This window comes from Tetrao urogallus, assembly GCF_951394365.1.
Source record: "Tetrao urogallus genome assembly, chromosome: 1".
In the NCBI taxonomy this organism is placed as follows: domain Eukaryota; kingdom Metazoa; phylum Chordata; class Aves; order Galliformes; family Phasianidae; genus Tetrao; species Tetrao urogallus.
Window position 1 is genome coordinate 140804432 of NC_136813.1, and position 17509 is coordinate 140821940.

Genomic DNA, 17509 nt, shown 5'->3' on the forward strand with positions numbered 1-17509 from the left:
TTCCAACTGCCCTCTAAGCTTGCTTATGATCTCTGATGTTATTCTGTCTGTGATTATAGGGTTAAATTATTTTTCTGAGGCTTTTATGAAGAGTTGTTGGCGAAGTTCTTGGAAATTCAAGCAGTGAATTTCATCTGGGATTTTTTGGGACCTGCAAGCAGGCTAGATATTGGGAATTCAAATACATCGTAGGGGTAGTTTTTTTAATCAATACAGATTATTCTCTGTACTAATTCATTTGTGTTTCCCTTGAGTCATTTTGAAAATTATTTTCACTGTTTTTCCTTTTGTTTGAGGTAAGGCTGGCTAGGTCTTCTTTTTAATAAGGAGACAAAAGCAAAGAAATGGCTCGGTGCTGAATCCAGTCCTTTCTCAGAACTCATTTCCCCTTCTGTTTCTTCCTAGGATCTGTCAGGCTCTTTTCAAACTCACTGAGTTGTGATTAAATAAAAGAACAAGGAATTACATAACTGCTTTTTTCCAAATTGCCTCTTAGCTTTCATGTATTTAGTCTCCCATATTGATGTGCTGTTAATCACTTTCCTGTTTCTCTGCTTCCACATCAAAAGACAGAAGGGCACCTGCTTGCCATTGCCATCAGATAAATTGTGCTGGCGTAGATGCCGTTGCTCACTTTCTTGTTCTGCTCCTTGTATCAAGGTTCCCATGTTTCCTGAGCTGTGAGCCGATCCCCTCAGGGCTGATCGTGAAGACTTGTTAATGTTCAGTTCAGGCTTTCTGCTTATCCAAAGATCTATCACTCAGCATGTGGGTGCTGGCTCTTACTGCGCTGTTTTGACTTCACAGTTGCGCTGTGATGGTTTGAGCTGCTCTTTTCTAGGCTGACTGTTCTCACCCTTGAGTTGTGCGTCTGCCTCATCATCCCTTCTTCAGATCCACCCTCCTGAGCTGTAGAAATGGGCATGGCAGGAGGGGCTGAAGTTCTTGTGCTGGTGGTCAGCGAGTGTGTGCAGGGAGAAGGAAAATATGGAAGTCTCCTGGCAAGGCAGGAAGGTAGAAGGATGTTGAGCTGCACTAGAAAGCAGCTTATGGTGGGTTGTGTGTGGTTTGGTTGTTTTGTTTTAATGTCACCTGAAGTGTTTTCTTTGGAATGCTTGTATATAGGTAAACTGCTCCAGTTGTGCTGCTGTCACCACATGGTGTGTGCAGTGCAGCTGCTGGGTATCTGGAATGTTTTCATTATGTTTCTTTCACCTTTTGTTGTTTTTTTTTTTGTTTGTTTGTTTTTTCTCCTGGCCTTTATTCAAATCCTCCTGCAAGCACTCCTTTCTTTAAACTGCTGCTTCCTAGGTCCTAATGGGTCTTACAGGCAGACTGCTATTGTTTTCCAGCATCCACCACTATGATTGCTAATCTCTTTCATAGCACATAATGGGAAGCTGTTGTATGGTGGTGGCTGCTTGATGTGTGCTTGGTGTAGGGTCGCTGCTCATGCTAAGGTGGCTGAACCTGCTGGAGGGCTCCTCCTCAAGTACTGAGTCTGGTTGAAGAGTTCAACAGCACAGTCTCATAATAAAAAGTGCAGTAATCGGGCAGCAGATACCAGCTTATCTAGTAATGAGGAATAAATTCTTTGTCTGTGGAACTGATGCTGTATGACTTCTAGATTCACAAATTGTATTTTTGCTTTGGCAGAAGAGTTCTGTAGCATATGTGAACTTATTTTTTTAGGCAACAATGAATCAAACAGACAAAAGTCATCAGGAAGTCCCGTCCTACCTCCATGATGAACCACCAGAAGGTATGTATTAGTTTTCATAATACCAGGTAAGTTTACAGAAATTCTCCAAAAGATCAGATCTATTTAAAAAATGGATCTGCAAGTTGAACTCTGTTAACTGTTGAATAATAGTAAACAACTCAGTCCTGGTTTGGGATAGGCCTGGGTTCTTGTTCAGTTCCGTGTTGTCCTGATACAAACCATTGAGTTCACTGTGGTTAATAACTCTGCTGGTAAGTTAAAGGAGATGGGCAGATACTGAAGGATGTAGTTTGCAGATCAGTTCCCAGAGGTCTGAATCAATCCATATATGAGGTGAAAAGAGCCCAGCTACACTTTTGGATGCTTGCTGAGTTTGTAGTACTTGTGACTTTTAGACAAGATGGATCTGTCTCTATTTCTGGAGAAGTACTCCATGTTCTCTTTTTGTCCATGATAAAAATTAGTTGTGGTTCTCACTGGTTGGCTTAATCTCATGGTTTCATGAAGATGACAAAAAGAATGCAGGGACATCTTGGTCCCACAAACCAAATGAATTTTAAATGTCTTGTTATATCTGCAGAGGAAATAAAAATTCTGAATGAGCAGTGTTCCCTTCTAGGCTGTGGACTGTGAGGATTTGGTTTGTGTAGCGTGGATCCAAAACCACTCTCAACACAGAGGTCTTCTGTATTTCATCTTCTCGCACCTTAATACCAAACATATGTAGAGGTCAGCAAGTCCTGATTGCTCTGTTTCATTATTCTTTGGTTTATAATGACACTTAAAAGCTCTAGTTGTTTGCAGGTTATTTTTTTCTCAGCTTTTACTTATTGTGTAACTGAACAATTTACTTCACTTGAACAGCAGTATTACCGCAGCTGAAGCAGAAGAGGTTCAAGTAGAATAACTTGCTGTATTCTTAACAGAGGAAGTACAAGGACAAGAAGATGAGAAAAAAGGGCTAAATACATTTTGGCAGTGCAGTGGGGTTTTTAAGGATATTGTTAAGAGAAAATACTTGTTAAGCTCTCGTAGGGTTGTCAAGATGCTTGAAGCATTTCTGAGAACAGATGTCTGGTTGGAACCTATGCCCTAATATATCTTATATTCAAGTCAAACTTCATAAGCTTATTTTACTTTTCTGTTTTTTTTTTTTCTTCCTCCTTGAAGAGTGAATCGTGTTTCACACATGCCAAACCATGTGTATAGAATTTGAATTTGAATGGCCTGACTGGTAAATTATAATTGATTTTTTTTTGTTGAAGAAGACAGTATAAGTGTTTGGTTTTTTTGTCTTCCTAGCATGTTGAATAGTTTCATAGAATCATTTTGATTGGAAGGGACCCTTGAAAGCTATCTAGTCCAACTCCCCTGCAATGAACAGGGACACCTGCATCTAGGTCAGGGTGCTCAGAACTCCCCAACCTCACCTTGGCTGTCCAGTTTGTCCAGATTCAGAGTGTTAACAGCAGAGCCTGGTCATTGCTTGCATATGCAAGGTTTTATTTAAAATCTGTGAGTAACTAGGACTTGTGCACAGTAGCTTAATACAAAAATAAGCATTTGAGTATTGTACGTTAAGCAGGTGGAGGGGGTTGGTGTAGCTAGAGGGGGTGGAATGATACCCAACTAGTTATAATGGCAACACCATCCTTGAGGACTTGTTTTCCCTTTCGCTTTTGTTTCATGTACAGTCTTCAAGGTTTATAAGTTTAGTTAAAACCCTTGGAATACCCTTGAACATCCTTTTTTTTAAATGTTATACAAGGTCTCCGTATGTGATATGTTTACAGCATCACAAAAAGGTGGATGTGGATGGGGCGCTACCAGTTCAGCGTTGGCCAAAAGACCAGCTCTGTGAACTGGCTGCCAATGTGAATTTTTAGAGGAAAGGCTCAATTCTGAAACCAACTTGTTGGATATTATTTTTTAATTTTATTTTTTAAAGACAGAAGTCGTTCCAGTTTGCTCAAATGATGCTTGTCCAGCATGCTGCCTGGAGAATTTAAGGAAATGCACATGAGGAAGCTTTCTGCTCATACTTTCTGTGGGTAGTACTGTTCTTGTATTTTACCTTCTGCTTTGCAGGTGGCACCAAATTTGCAGGCTACATTCATTCAGACCTTTGTTCACTGTCTGACTGTGAGCAGGAAGGTGGTTTTGAGGTACTGTGGCAGTCAGCCCCTGTGCTGGGAATTCATGGCATTTTCTCCTTGAATCTAGGAACATGCTGTCTTTTCTTGTGCTGACTAGGATCGAGGAGACCAGGAATGCATATCCTAGAGTAGTAGTCAGCCAGCAATAAAAAAAAACTTTACTCTAAAGGCTTTTTGTATGTAAATATAAATTCTGGTCTCTGCATACTTTTGTTGTCAGTGTGTGCTGGAGATGTCCATAGTGAAGGCTACAGGATTTACTTGGTTTTAAGTAAAAATCTGTCAATTAATGTTTCTAGTTTCCACAATCCATTCTGTTATCTGTGTCAATTTCTTGACAGAGACCAATGTAAGATGGAATAGAAGCATTTGTAATATTTTTTTTCTTGCTTCCTTGAGTTGCGCTATTCCTCTTGATGCCTTTTTGTGCTGAACTTGTCAGTTCTTGGATTTAGACAGCATGTGTTTGAATTACTCTGGGCGCACCCTTTAACTCTCAACTTTTTTTTTAATTAATTCTGACTTCTGGTTCAGTTCTTGACATTACCATGAACTCTGGATGTACGTAGGAAGTCATTCAGTCATTCACTGTAGTTTTCCTCATGAGTGCTGGGAGAAATAGTCTCAGGTGTCAGCAGCTAGGAGAGCCTGAATAGTTACTGGAGAACAGAGACCTGATTTGCTGGTCCTCCTCTGGCACATCTCAGGAGATGCTGACAGGTCTTTGAATTTAGATCTAATTTTTCTCTTCTCCAGCCTCTCTGTACATTCACTGTCTTCTTCTGAGCGTGTTCTTTCTGTCTCAGACTCCTTCACCTTTTTATTTAAGGTTACTACTTCCCTAGCTCTGCCCATTGTGATTCTGCTTGCTCTCTTTTGGTTCCTCCTCTTGTTTTTTCGCTAAGAAAGGAAATCTATCCACTAAATTCCATGTTCTACCTACAGTTATTTATAAATCATGCATGTGCATGCAGAACTCAAGAAACAGTGGGACTCTTATCCTTATTTCTTGTGAACTGCCTATCTCTTACCATGGTGCTATCTGAAACTTTGTTATAGTGGTATTTGTGGTTAGTGAGGAATTGACAAGGCAAGAGCTGAGACACACTATGCAACACTGCTGCAAAGACCAGAGATTCCCCAAGGTTCACACCAAAAATGTATTGTAGGCCAACAATATTGTGTGCCAGTTTTTAGGTACAGTGAGTTATGTTTTCTTCTGTGCTGAAATAAAGTGTTAACATAGTATTGGAGCAAACCAAACTGCTCCAAAAGTACTGTTCTTTGAAGATGAAATTGTTGTTACGCAGTAGTGGCACGTGGATTTGAATCTTAGGTCACCTTAGAGATAAGATGTGCATCTCCTCAGGATTTAAAAGCCTGCAGTTAGAAGTATGAAGTACTTAGTAAGCTTCGAAGGGGCTAAGTAGTGACTCCTGGGAGGCTTTCTATTACTTCAGTATTTTCCATTAGTTTTGAAGCTGTGTAATTGTACCATAAACAGAAACTGAATTGACTTATCCAGCATGCAGCAAGGAACCATTATTCAAAACACAGCTTAAACATAACATAAAGGAGAACCAGACTTGCATGATCAACATTGGGCAGGAAAAAAAAGTGATTTGAGTTTTGTTTCTGTGTCATAGTGGGATTTCTGTTGGTTGGAGCCTGTCACTGCCTGCACAGCTGTTAATGCCTTTGGCGACCACTTTTCATGAGCTAAACTAGAAGTTATTTTGTTGTCACTTTGCCCTGTGGAACTGGAGGGGAGCAATGTTGCCTTGCCATTAATGAGATCCAGAAGTGGACTTCTTGACTGCAAGACTTGGCAGCATCAAAGAGGCTGGTGGTTGTACAGGCAGGGACTGATTTATTCACTTAAAACTATGTAGGAACTGCGTACCTGATGTTTCTAGGCCCTGTGTTGACTTGCATTTTAGAAAACAGCATTGTGGTGTATGTATCTCACTGCACTGCACTTTCCTGTTTGGAACAACGGTGTTGCATGAGCATCCAAGAAAAATAAACGGTAAAGTAAGTATGTACTGCATGCAGTGGTTGTTAGACTACAAAAGGAAATACTTACGAATAACTCTTTTGAAAATGCTTTAATTGTGGCACCATGATTGACTTGATTGTCGTTTCCTCCCTCAGGTTCAATCAAAGACCACCCACAGCAGCAGCCCGGCATGCTCTCTCGTGTGACTGGTGGCATCTTCAGTGTGACAAAGGGAGCTGTGGGTGCCACGATCGGGGGTGTTGCTTGGATTGGAGGGAAGAGCTTGGAAATTACCAAAACAGCAGTCACATCAGTGCCTTCAATGGGAGTGGGGCTGGTCAAAGGAGGTGTTTCTGCTGTGGCTGGAGGTGTTACAGCAGTAGGATCTGCTGTTGCAAGCAAAGTGCCTTTAACAGGAAAGAAAAAGGACAAGTCTGACTAAAGCCAAAACAGAGACATACTTGATTTTCTAGAATATTACCTTGGTGGCATTAAAATCTTCTAAGATTTGGACCATGAGAAGCCATGTGTCTCAGACACTGTCTTCTGAAGAGAAAGCTGATTTCATCCAGAAAGGACAGAAGAAGCTTGGCTAGCACAGCATATGAAGATTTGTTACGGCCTAGTTTCAAGCTTTGTACCTGGTGGAATGTTACACTTGATAACTATAGGAGCGAGTGTGTGTGTCTGAAGGGGTAATGCATACTGAATAAGTCTTCTGCAGTTTTGGACTGAAATGTGAACTTAGAAACTTAAGTCAATAATCTGCCGTGCCATCAGTTTGATGAGGTGCCACTTACTGTCCTCAGTGGCTTCCGCACCCTCCTGCTAAGGATCCTTGAGCTGTGTAAATGGCACCATGGGATGTGCTTCAATAGTTACAGTTAGGAAACAGTACTTGCAGACAGCCTGACAGTTTTCAATGACTGCACTCTGCCATTGCAGACTGGAAGCAAACAGATTGGAAATGAGAGGGAGATGGGAGGTGAGAAAGTTTGACAGCATGGTGCAAGGGATAATGACACTTAACTTAATGCCTTACTAGAAAAGAATCTCGCTTTATTAGGTGAAGCTTTGTAAAGAGCTCTCCTGTTGTTTCTGTGCAGTTCATTGAACAAGCTTCAGAGACTCTGGCTCAGATACCTGAAACTTGCTCAGTTTTTACTGAATACAAAACTGCTAAATCTCAGGTGTATTTAATGGTAGGCATCTGTCTCCTGCAAGTGGAAACTTGCTTTGATCAGCTTCTGAGAGACACCAGAAAATAATGATGGCTTAATGGAAGTGAGCAAGTGGTTATGGTCATCTAACACAGCTATGTAACTTGAAAAATTGCTCTGTGTAGCTGGAAACCACTGAAGAACCAGCACAGCTGTTGTCTCAACTCCATGATGTGCCAGGTTAGCTTCTTGCTCTGTTCAAACGCAATAATTTTTTCACTACATCTTTATCTCATACTTAGCATTTTGAGTAAAATGCAGTACTTTTATTTAAACCAAAAATGGCATCTGAGCTCCCTTTAAAAAAAAAAAAAAAAAAAAAAAAATCATCTGAGTAAGCTGTTTACTGACAAATGCCAAACATTGACACTCCTCATATGGGAACATCTGTAGGTCCTCCGCAGTGTATGAGGCAAATTGCACTCCAAGGACACAGCTTGAGGTTGCCTTAAAGTAGAAGCTGCTGGTGATCTTTTTTTTGTATGTGTGCTGACTTTGCAAATAAGAAGGCTGTGAACGTTGTATATGCAGTATTTTCTAAAAAGTTGTGTTCCTTCCAAAAACTTCTAAGCTTATAAGCTTACTTTTCAGGTAGCTGTGGTTGTTCAAGGGTATATAGAAACTTTTTAGAAATTAAAGAAAAAAAAAAAAGTATATTACGTGTCTAAAACTTGCTCCTGTATTCATGGATGTTCAATGTAAACTGTGCACATGATGGTAGAGTGGTAACCCTGTCTTTCTGAGCCATTGGTACTTCAGCTGCAGTCTGGAACAGCTGTACAGGCGATCAGTAATGATTATGTATTGCTAGGTTCTCTGACTGGGGCAGTGGGGAGAGCAAAACCCTGCAGGTGGACCTCTGCTCCGTTTTCTTAGTTGCACCAGTTGCTTATCTCTGAACTGCTGGAAGTGTGTCATGAGGTAAGGTCAAGCAATAAATGCAGTCCTTAACTATTTTTACAGTCAGAAGGTGACGGAATGCCGCGTAGTTTGCAGATCCCAGATAGCTGCAGGAATGAGCACCTCAGACACCAGCAGCAGTGGAGCTGCTGCAAATTATTGAGCCTGCTGTAGTTTCCAGTGTACCCCAGGGCACTACCAGTGAGCACTGCACGCCAGCTGTTTGGGAGCATAGCAAGATTTGTAACACTCAACCCAACCCTTCACTGTTTTCTGAACACTCAAACATTGAACTTGTCTTACCCCTTTTTTTTTTTTTTTTATGGCATTCTTTAATTTTTATGCTATGAAACTTGCTGCAGAACAAGCGTGTTAGGAGAGATGCAATGTTAGAACTGTAAAAGGTTGCCAGCGCTTTGGTATGTTTTGTTCTTCGCATGTCCTGTAGTTGTTACTTCTGAATCTTGTAACTGAAATGCTTTACCATGGCGTATGGTTTTAATCTTTGAGAAAAGCTTTTTCCTGTATTCTGCATATTTTTCATTCACTTAAGAAGGTCCCTTCTTTAAGAACTTGTTCTGACTGTCCTGACTCTTGTGAAACATTAAATTGTTGCTGTTTCAGACGTACTGAAAGTTTCCTTAGTTACTTTGTGGAGAAAGGCAGATCAGTAAATGCTTACGTCTGAATCTTCATACTGCATTGGTGGCCCAGGCAATCTGCACCTAAATAGCACCAAGCTGCTGTTAACAAAACCCACACTTACTGTGGTGTTGGCCGTGCACAGATGTAATGCAAAATCATCTTCACTGTTTGGTTTTTGCTTTGTTTTTCTCCTGGGAACTGAAGATTGGCGATACCCACTTTTAAGATTGTAGGAAGTTGAATAGAATATCAAACTGTTTTTTAACTCTCACTTTCCCAGCCCCCCTATTTCAAAAGGGGAAATGTTTATGAACATGATTTGTATGCATGACTGCTAGTTTTGCAAAGAAAAACTGGGCCACAGACTTTGAGAAGCTGGGGGATCAGCCTGTTCTCCCAGATAACAGCAATAGGATGAGAGGGAATGGCCTCAAGTCATGCTGGGGGTGGCTCAGGTTGGATATTAGGAACAATTTCTTCCCAGAAAAAGCAGTGCTGCAGTGACACAGGCTGCCCAGGGAGGTGGTGGAGTCACTGTCCCTGGGGGTGTTCCAGAACCGTGTGGATGTCAGTGGGCATGGTGGGGTTGGGCTGATGGTTGGCCTAGATGATCTTAGTGGTCATTTCCAGTGTTAATGATTCTATGTTCACGATCGCTATAACAGCAGAGATTAAGAAGAGGATTTCAACGCTGTAGCAGTCACTGAGTAATGTTTTGGTAATCAAGGGCTCACCTGAGGTTTTGTTATTGAATATAACTTGGGAAGAGCAGAGAGACAGGCCTCAGGCATACTTAAAGATGAAGGGCTGAATGAGTTTTGGCCGGCAGTTATAGAAAAGGAGTTTTTATGCTTTTGTTTTGAAACTTGCAGAAGGGAAAATGCTTTTGCAATAACTGGCAGTGACTGTTGAGGAAACAGGAAAATGACGTATTTCTTTCATTGCTACTGGGAGTACTTTACATGATGGGAATAGCAGTAGCAGGAATTGTATAACCAGACACCAGTGGAAATGCTAAATTTTTTTATGGAAAACATTCTCTTATGTCTCAGTTTTCTTTTCATCCTGAATGACTGCTTGTTTCTGGGGCTCAGCATTACAGAAGATGGTATTATGAATACCTCCGAAGAGCTGAAATGCCCCCTTGTGTCTGAAGGATGGAGGCTTTTGAATCGAAATATGGTGATCACAGTAAAAGCTGAGTGCTGGAGGACAGTCAAACAGTGACAAAGGCTAGCTGCTGCAATCTTTTCGTGTGGCTGTCTCTGCTCCCTCCTATAAATCAACTGTGTGTTTTGAAGAGTCAGCCAAGAAATGGCTTAGTAAGGCAGGTGAACATCTGTGGTGCCTGGTGGTGGTGTCACTTGAATTCTGGCTGCCACCACATGTGCTCTGGCCACAGGGTGCTCACCTCCACGACCTGCTGGCATCCCGTCACGGCTTTGACCAGATTTTGCACTAGTTAATGTGGCACGCTGTGTGGCATCACCTTGCAGCTCACTTTCTAGATAAGTAATTCAGTACCACTGTTCTTCTGTGTTTTAAAGCTCCTCTTCAAGAGAAGGAACCCTGGATTTGGATGGCCTGGCGTGGGGGTGTGGTTGGTTTAGCTCTTGATGCCAAAGGGGAATCTGTATAGAACAGCTGCTTAAGCAAGTCTGCCTTTATTTTTTACGTGTAATATTGCTGACTCTAATTTTACTGAGAGGAACTTTAATGCTGCTACTATTTTTCAATTATTATTCACAGCCCATAAATGAAAAGAAATAAAAATCCCCCAAGGATTTAAACACTATAGGACAGGTACTATTTTAAAAGCCAGCACTTGTCAACAATTACAGTGATACATGATAAACCGTCACCCATATACTTAGAAACTATGGCAGCTATTTGCAAATCTGATGGTCACTTTAAATCACCAGTGTGCTCAGACTCTAGTTCTGTTATACCCATACAAAAATGGGACTTTTCCCTTTCTCTTTCAGTCATGTGAGACTCGTTTAAGTCACTCTGTAGCCTTTTCTCTCCCCATGCCTTGCTAGAAAAGAAGAAATGAACAACCATGTAACAGCAATAAATGTATTTCCTTCTGCCCCCCATCCTTTTGCAAAAGGAGTCAGTTTCTATAGTCATGGAAATTTCAAGGAGGTTGTCTTATAGTTTCTTTGCGGTATGGTTTGTAAATGAACACACTAGGGTATTACCATAGCAGCTGCTAAATACAAATGCTGTATTCTGCCTGTTTTCAGACTATGCTGTAGCTGGGTCCTGCCACCCACAAGTCACATCTGCTTCAATTCTTCAATTCAGGATGCAGGAGCTGTAGCCACTTCCTGCAGCAGAAAGGAATGGAACTCGATATACATCTCCAAAGCCAGTGGACCAGTGGGTGGATTCATATTACTGGCAAAATAATCCTCCTTTTCTTTCTCAGATAAAGATTAAGCTAAGCACTACCACAGACAGTGCAGAGATGGAGCTGAAAAGCCACAGAAGCTAGAGGCCAGGCAGATAAGGAAATCAGAACCAAAAAGATATGTAAGATGCTCCCAGGGGGAAAAAAAAAATAATCCTTATGTAAAGGATTAATCAACCTTTCCCATAACCAGCATTAAAAAGCCACAATTTTATAATGAAGTTGTGCGTAAAGCCCACTCCACGACAAAGGACAGCGTAAGGCTACAACCTGGTTAAGATGATTTTTGCTTCAACTCCTATCAAAGAACCAAAACTTCTTTTCTCTTTGATCATTCTCTATTGCATAATTTTAAGTACAGTTTTCAAATTAATCTTCAATGTTCAGAGGAGCAACAGGATTAAACATCGGTCTCTCCTTCTTTGATTGTATCTTACCATAATTTGCTTCAAAGTCTTTCTTAGTACCATTCAAGTTTTCTAGATTTCCACTCTTTATATTGTATCCCAAAGCAGAGAGTTTTTTAATCCTGTACTGAACAATTTGTGTTGTCAACTCCAGCACCATTGGTGTCTCTCTAATCTGCGCTATAGAAATTCCTTCCTTCAGCAGTCCCTCAAGTCTTTCTTCCAGAATTGGAACGGAATAGTAGAGAAGGGCTGGGCATTTCAGCACCAGTTGTTTGAATTCTTGATCGCTGCACTTAAAGACATTTTTGGAGAAAAGCATGCTCTTCTGCATAGTGGAGGGTGTAAGCTGAAAAATAAAACCTTTAAGTTTGGACAGCAGCTGTAGGACTTCGTGGTCAGTGAAATCACTCTTCTGTAGAAATTCTAAGTTTTCCTGAATTGCCGAGGAGGTACTTAACAAAATAAATGGATTTTGGCTCAGTAACTTCAGTATCCAGATCTTCATATTTGCATCAGAACCTCCTAAACTTAAGTAATTTCTCTGTAACGTCTCTATCACGTGTTTGTTTTTCTCAGCTGGATTGTGGAAGATATTGGGTGCGCTCGTCAAGAACCTGGTGATTATATTATTTTTAAGTCCCAGATCCTGAAAAAACAGAATATTTGCTTTCTGGTTCTCGTGATACCCAGTAGTGAAGAAAGAATCTGGAAACTGCTCTATTAATTTAATCAGCTGGTCTTCCTTCTGGCATACCAGTTGCCACAGAGCTCTTTGAGAGTTCACCTCTGCAGGACTACGCAGCACTGCCTCTGGGCAGCGTTCCAAGATGCTGGCTATAGCAGGCTCATCCGCACCCATTTCTTGTAGAATTCTGGCGATTTCTGGAACGTAAGCCACCTCCTGGAGAAGGACCCATTCCTTTCCTCTGCGTATTTTCTTAATATCGACTGACAGTCTGTGGAGGTCCTCAATGGTTTTTTTATTTTCCTCTCTAGGCTTTGTATCAGTTGTGTACGTTGAATGGATTAAGAAGCTTCTGTTTGTTACCTCAGGCCGTAACGGCAAAAAATTCAACGCAGGGCTACTGCAGTGACATCTTGCCAACAGAAATGTAACTGTATCTTTTGCACTGTGAGCAACTCCTCTCAACATCATGGAATGCAGCCCTACGCAGGGAGGAAAAACAGTGCTTTGAAAACACATTGAAGACAAATTATACCTCACAATGTTCTCAGAGCCGTTGATATTTAGACTGAGATGACATAAGAAATTACTCTTAACAGTATTTTTTTGTTATTAGCACAAAAAAATCAGCTTTTGTGCAGAAGGGAAAGAAAAGATTTTTGAAAGGTTAATGTTCTGATTGATGCCTCACCAGAACATAACGTGTGGATGCAACCGTGCTGCTATGGGGGCAGCACTCTGTCCATGATATGCTGCAGTCATACGAGAACAAAGCTGTCAGCTATTTCCTGCTAGTGACGGTGTTACAGCTCACTCACTCTGCAGTGGAAAAATGTTACATGCAATTTAATTTGACAGCAATTCTACTAAATGAATAAAAACAAAACAAAACACTAAAATACAGCTTAAAACATACTTCTTAGCTCTTCTTAATGTATTTGCTTAACTGCTTAGGCATTGTTTAGAGCATGATATGTTCCTTCATGTGTCAGAACACTCCCAGGTGCTCCTTCAGTAGCAGTTACAGCCTAACTGCCTTATCAACTCATTCTCCATGCAATTAAGGAAAAAATCATCAAACCCATTTGTGTACCTATGCATTTTTCATTAGCTAAATCTGTTAACTGGGGCTCAGTAATCACCCTGATAGCTGGGAGAGGAAGCCAGCATAGTGCCACATCTTCAGGCCTTTACTTGCCTCTACATTACCCTCTTTCCACCTTCTGCTTTCTGTCCTTGCCCGCCAACTCCAGTGGGCCCAGAGCCATCGTGCAGCCCTTTGGGTAGGTGCACAGCCACTGTGCAGCTGGGGATAATCCAGTGGGGCAGCTTTGCTGGTGCTGAGTGCTGAGTGCTAGGTATCATGAACAGCACAGGCAGTGCCCCCTGCTCGGCTAGAGGAGTTGCAGTGGCAGTCGTGCATGCATAAATATCACAGAGTGTATCCTTAACTTCCTAGGGGGTGGTTTTGTAACACCCTTTGGGAAGCACCGAGGTAGAAGTGAGAACTTCTGGTCTCTGAAATGCTTGACCTAATTGCTGCTGCTGTTAACACACTGAAAATTGTCCTAACTCAAAAGGGGGAAAGAAGATACAATTATGTTGGGTATTGGACAACCCTATTTATACAGTGACATTCACCTCTTCCAAAGCATATTGTGCTTCAGTAAGTACCCAGAGTATTAAGTAAGGCTTTTTTGGCTGTTTTTTTTTTTTTTACTTTTTTTTACAGAGAAAAGACAGTTACAATCACCCAATCTGATCTCTTGCATAACATAAATTAAGAAGCTTCATGCAGAACAGCTATGTGAAACCCTTACAATCAGATTTATATCCATCTTTCATGAAAATTCATGATTTCTTTAGGGGATCAAGTGACAGAACTTCAGGTATGGTTAAACATTTCCTAGTGATAAAATACTTTTTTGTCAATAATGTGTATCACTGCTTTTAAGTTCGCGCTTTTCAGTTTATAGTTTTATATTTATTTATTATGTTGCCACATCATAAACTAGTAGATTAAGACATAGAAAATGCTGAACTGCACTCAAGCTTGCCGTTAGCAGAAAGCTGTTCATCAGTAACTTGTTTGTTAGTCATATTTCAAGTTTTTGAGGCACAACCTCACAGCTCAACTAAGCTGTATGTCATAACCCCAGGTTTAATGGCTTTATCTTCATACACTTTGTGGCTTGAGAATTACTGCCCGGTGAGCTCTAGCACTGAATGACTGATTCTCCAAGTAGCTGTGAAAGCAACCCAAAGTGCAGGTAAGCCACAGATTTTTCCAGTGTTGTTTCCTTTTGTATCCTGAAAAAGTGACTTTCACCAGGACTGAAAACTGAAGCCTCTCCTCCAGACAACTGGCTGTGTTTGAGAACTGAGTGATTCTATTCTATTCACTGGGTCCAGTCAAAGTAAGCAGTCTCTGAAAGGTCAGTGCTTTCTGCATTAATGTTTTAGCTCAGCTGAAAACTGCCATCTAAATAAACTATTGTTAAAATTGTTTGGGGTGTCAGGTGATACTTCCAAAGTACAAACAGGGAAAATAACTAACCATGACTTTTATTTCAATGTGTAATCCAGCTGTTAGGCTAAATTGCCTTGTGAGTAATCAGACACTTACAATAGAGAGTCATCTAACAGATTAGTTATAGAGCTTTTTAAAAACAAGGCCAAATTCTGCGACAGTAAACTGCGCTTTTCTTTTTCAAAGTATGACATGGAAATTCTTGTTAAGTTTGCTTTAGAGAAGCTTTAGGTTGTCTGGAATTATATTTGGCATCACAGTCATTTCTTCCTTGGTGATAGTGAGAACGGCAACCCTGTACATAGCGGGGGGATTGAAACTCGATGATCATTGTGGTCCTTTTCAACCCAGGCCATTCTTCACTTGCTAAACCACATCTGACTGCATACCCATGAACTTTTGTAAAACAGCGAGCAGATTATAGTGAAAAGAGATGAATAGATGATAATGTTACGGCGTGCAGCAGGAACTGAGAAGAAGCTTAGCGGTCACGCTTGGTGTTTGAAACGCATGTTGGAGTCTGTAGATGACAACAGCACCTGTTGTCACACAACAGTCCTGAGTATTTAACCTGTGCCAAGAGTTCAGAGTTCTCATAAGCTCATGCCAGACAGCGGTTGATACCTGTATCGCAACGGGGTCTGCAAGTCTACGTATGGAGAGATTACAAACCCAAAAGGCAGCCCAGATGGACTGCTGGCTCTCACCCAGCTGCACCCCCTACAGCACAGCCCCCCTCGCCCACACGGCCGCTCCGCCCCGCGCCTGACCTGGCTCCTGCTGAGCGCTGCGCGGCCGCGCCGGGCCCGACCCCTGTCAGCGGGCGGGGCGGGGCGGAACGAACGGAACGTACCATAGCGTGGGGGGGGGGGGGCGTGCGGAGCCGCCCTACCGCCATGGCGCGCACATGGACGGCTGTGGGGTGTGGATCTCTCCCGTAAACAAGGACTTTGCCATCCTGCAGCTGCAGATTTAGCGTGCTGAAGTGATGTCTTGGTGCTTTTTGTTCTTAGAGTGCGGTGAATGCGCTGCGTGGTCTCCATGATGGGAAATGACCTCAGGTTCCTGAGGAGAAGCACGCTGATGCCTTTAGGGGAGGCTTCTGTAACCTCAGTGCGTGTCTTTCCATGTGATCGCTGCACTTGTTACAGAATGAAGCAGGAAATTCATAGATGTGGTCATCGGGCTAGCAGGGGGTGCTGGTGGTGTTTCAGAAGCTGAACACGTGCTGGTGAGGATCTGCTTCCTCTGGGTGATTTGAGCTGTGTCTGCCTCGGATCTCTTCCGAAGTTAGAAAACAAATCAGTGACACACAAACCATTTCTACTCATAGACACGTGAGCACTTTCATACATAAATTACTGAGCTTTGAGGCAGGGGGGGAGATCAACCTTTTATACAGGTAGATAGCAATAGGACAAGGAGGACCAGTTTTAAACTAAAAGGAGATTTAGGTTAGTTAGGAAGAAATTCTTTACTCAGAGGGCAATGCAGTGCTGGCACAGCTGCACAAAGAGCTGTGGGTGCCCCATCTCTGTAGACTCAAGGTCGGGTTGGATGGGGCCCTGGGCAGCCTGAGCTGGGGGGTGGCAGCCCTGCCCACGGCAGGGGTTGGAAGCAGATGATCTTTAAGGTCTCTTCTAATCCAAACCGTTCTGTGATTTTACTGTTTTTCAAATTAGCATGGGGTCCGCATGTTCATATCCTCCAGAGCACTAAAATTGCCACTGTTGGCTCTGGAAACCCTTCTGTTGTCTGTTGTCACATTCAGTAGCCTGTGTTAGATCTAAGTGTGAGAGAACTGCAGAAGGGCCGCTCTGTGAGCCCAGTTCTGTTTCCCACCGCACTGCTCTTTCACAGTCAGTGTTGGTCAGTGTGTACCACACAGCAGCATACAGTCATGTTAAGAACAGGGACCTGAAGAGCACTCCTACTACTTAAAACAAGGTATTGTATACTTGATGTTCGCAAGTATACTTGTACTTCATGTTCAATTCCTATCATGTCACACCGTTGTCTTATCCTTTTCCTTTTGTGACCCTTCCCTCTTGATTTTGTTCTTGTGGCCTGCACTAAATGAGCCCAATTAGCAAACAGTGCTCCTTCAGAAAGTTACCCGCAGGAGAGCACAGCAGCGAGACGAGTGAGATCCTTGATTAACCATGGCTTTATTTCTCTCCTTGCTCAGAGAGCCTCTGGAGCTTACACACCTTAATTAATACATTCTTCACCTCCCTTACACTTCTGACCCGCAGCCCAACGGCCTACCAAGGAAGGTACGGCCAGAAGGTGCTTTATCCCAGGGCTTGGCACACTGCAGCTGTCGCTCAGCCTGCAGTGATCACGGCTCGGGGAGCGGCGGTTATGAAACCCGCGAGGGAGGGCTGCGGGGAGCTGACGGCGGACTGCCGCCTCGCTGCTCGGCGCCTCAGCCCTGGCAGGGACCGGGACGAGAGACCGGGCTCCGAGCCGCTCGGAGAGAGAAGTTCCAACCTTACAAACAAACACCGCGTTGCGAATAACGAGCAGGCAGCCTCGCTGTGCCCGAGTACTTGGCAGTTTTGTAATCGCCGCTGGGGGAGGGGAAGGGGTGGGTGCCGCGCGGGCTGGGCTGGCTGCGTAGGCATTACATAAGCGGCCCGTCGGTGGGGACGGGGGAGGCGGAGCGGGGATCGGTACTCCGCCTCGGTGCCGCCAGACCCGCAGCGAGACGTGAGGGGTGGGATAGGGGTGAGGGTGAAAGCGGGGGACGCTCGAGGGGAGCAGCGCGGCTCCGCGGCGCATGCGCGCCGCCTTCAGCGGAAGCGCGCGGGACGCGATATATA

The 17509-nt window shown here is 42.9% G+C and overlaps 2 protein-coding genes across 2 annotated transcripts; one reads left to right on the forward strand and one right to left on the reverse strand.

The window, feature by feature from the left end:
- Positions 1-1698: 1698 nt before the first annotated feature.
- TMEM263 (transmembrane protein 263) lies at positions 1699-6320 on the forward strand (the record flags this gene model as incomplete). Its single annotated transcript, XM_079537249.1, has 2 exons — positions 1699-1762; positions 6034-6320. The coding sequence occupies 2 exons, from the start codon at positions 1699-1701 to the stop codon at positions 6318-6320; spliced, it is 351 nt and encodes a 116-aa protein (XP_079393375.1).
- Positions 6321-11428: 5108 nt separating this feature from the next.
- Positions 11429-15641, reverse strand: MTERF2 (mitochondrial transcription termination factor 2; the record flags this gene model as incomplete). The annotated part of the gene is given in 4 exon segments (XM_079543195.1): positions 11429-12636; positions 15455-15500; positions 15503-15614; positions 15616-15641. Coding segments are annotated over 4 exon segments (1392 nt in total).
- Positions 15642-17509: the final 1868 nt, after the last annotated feature.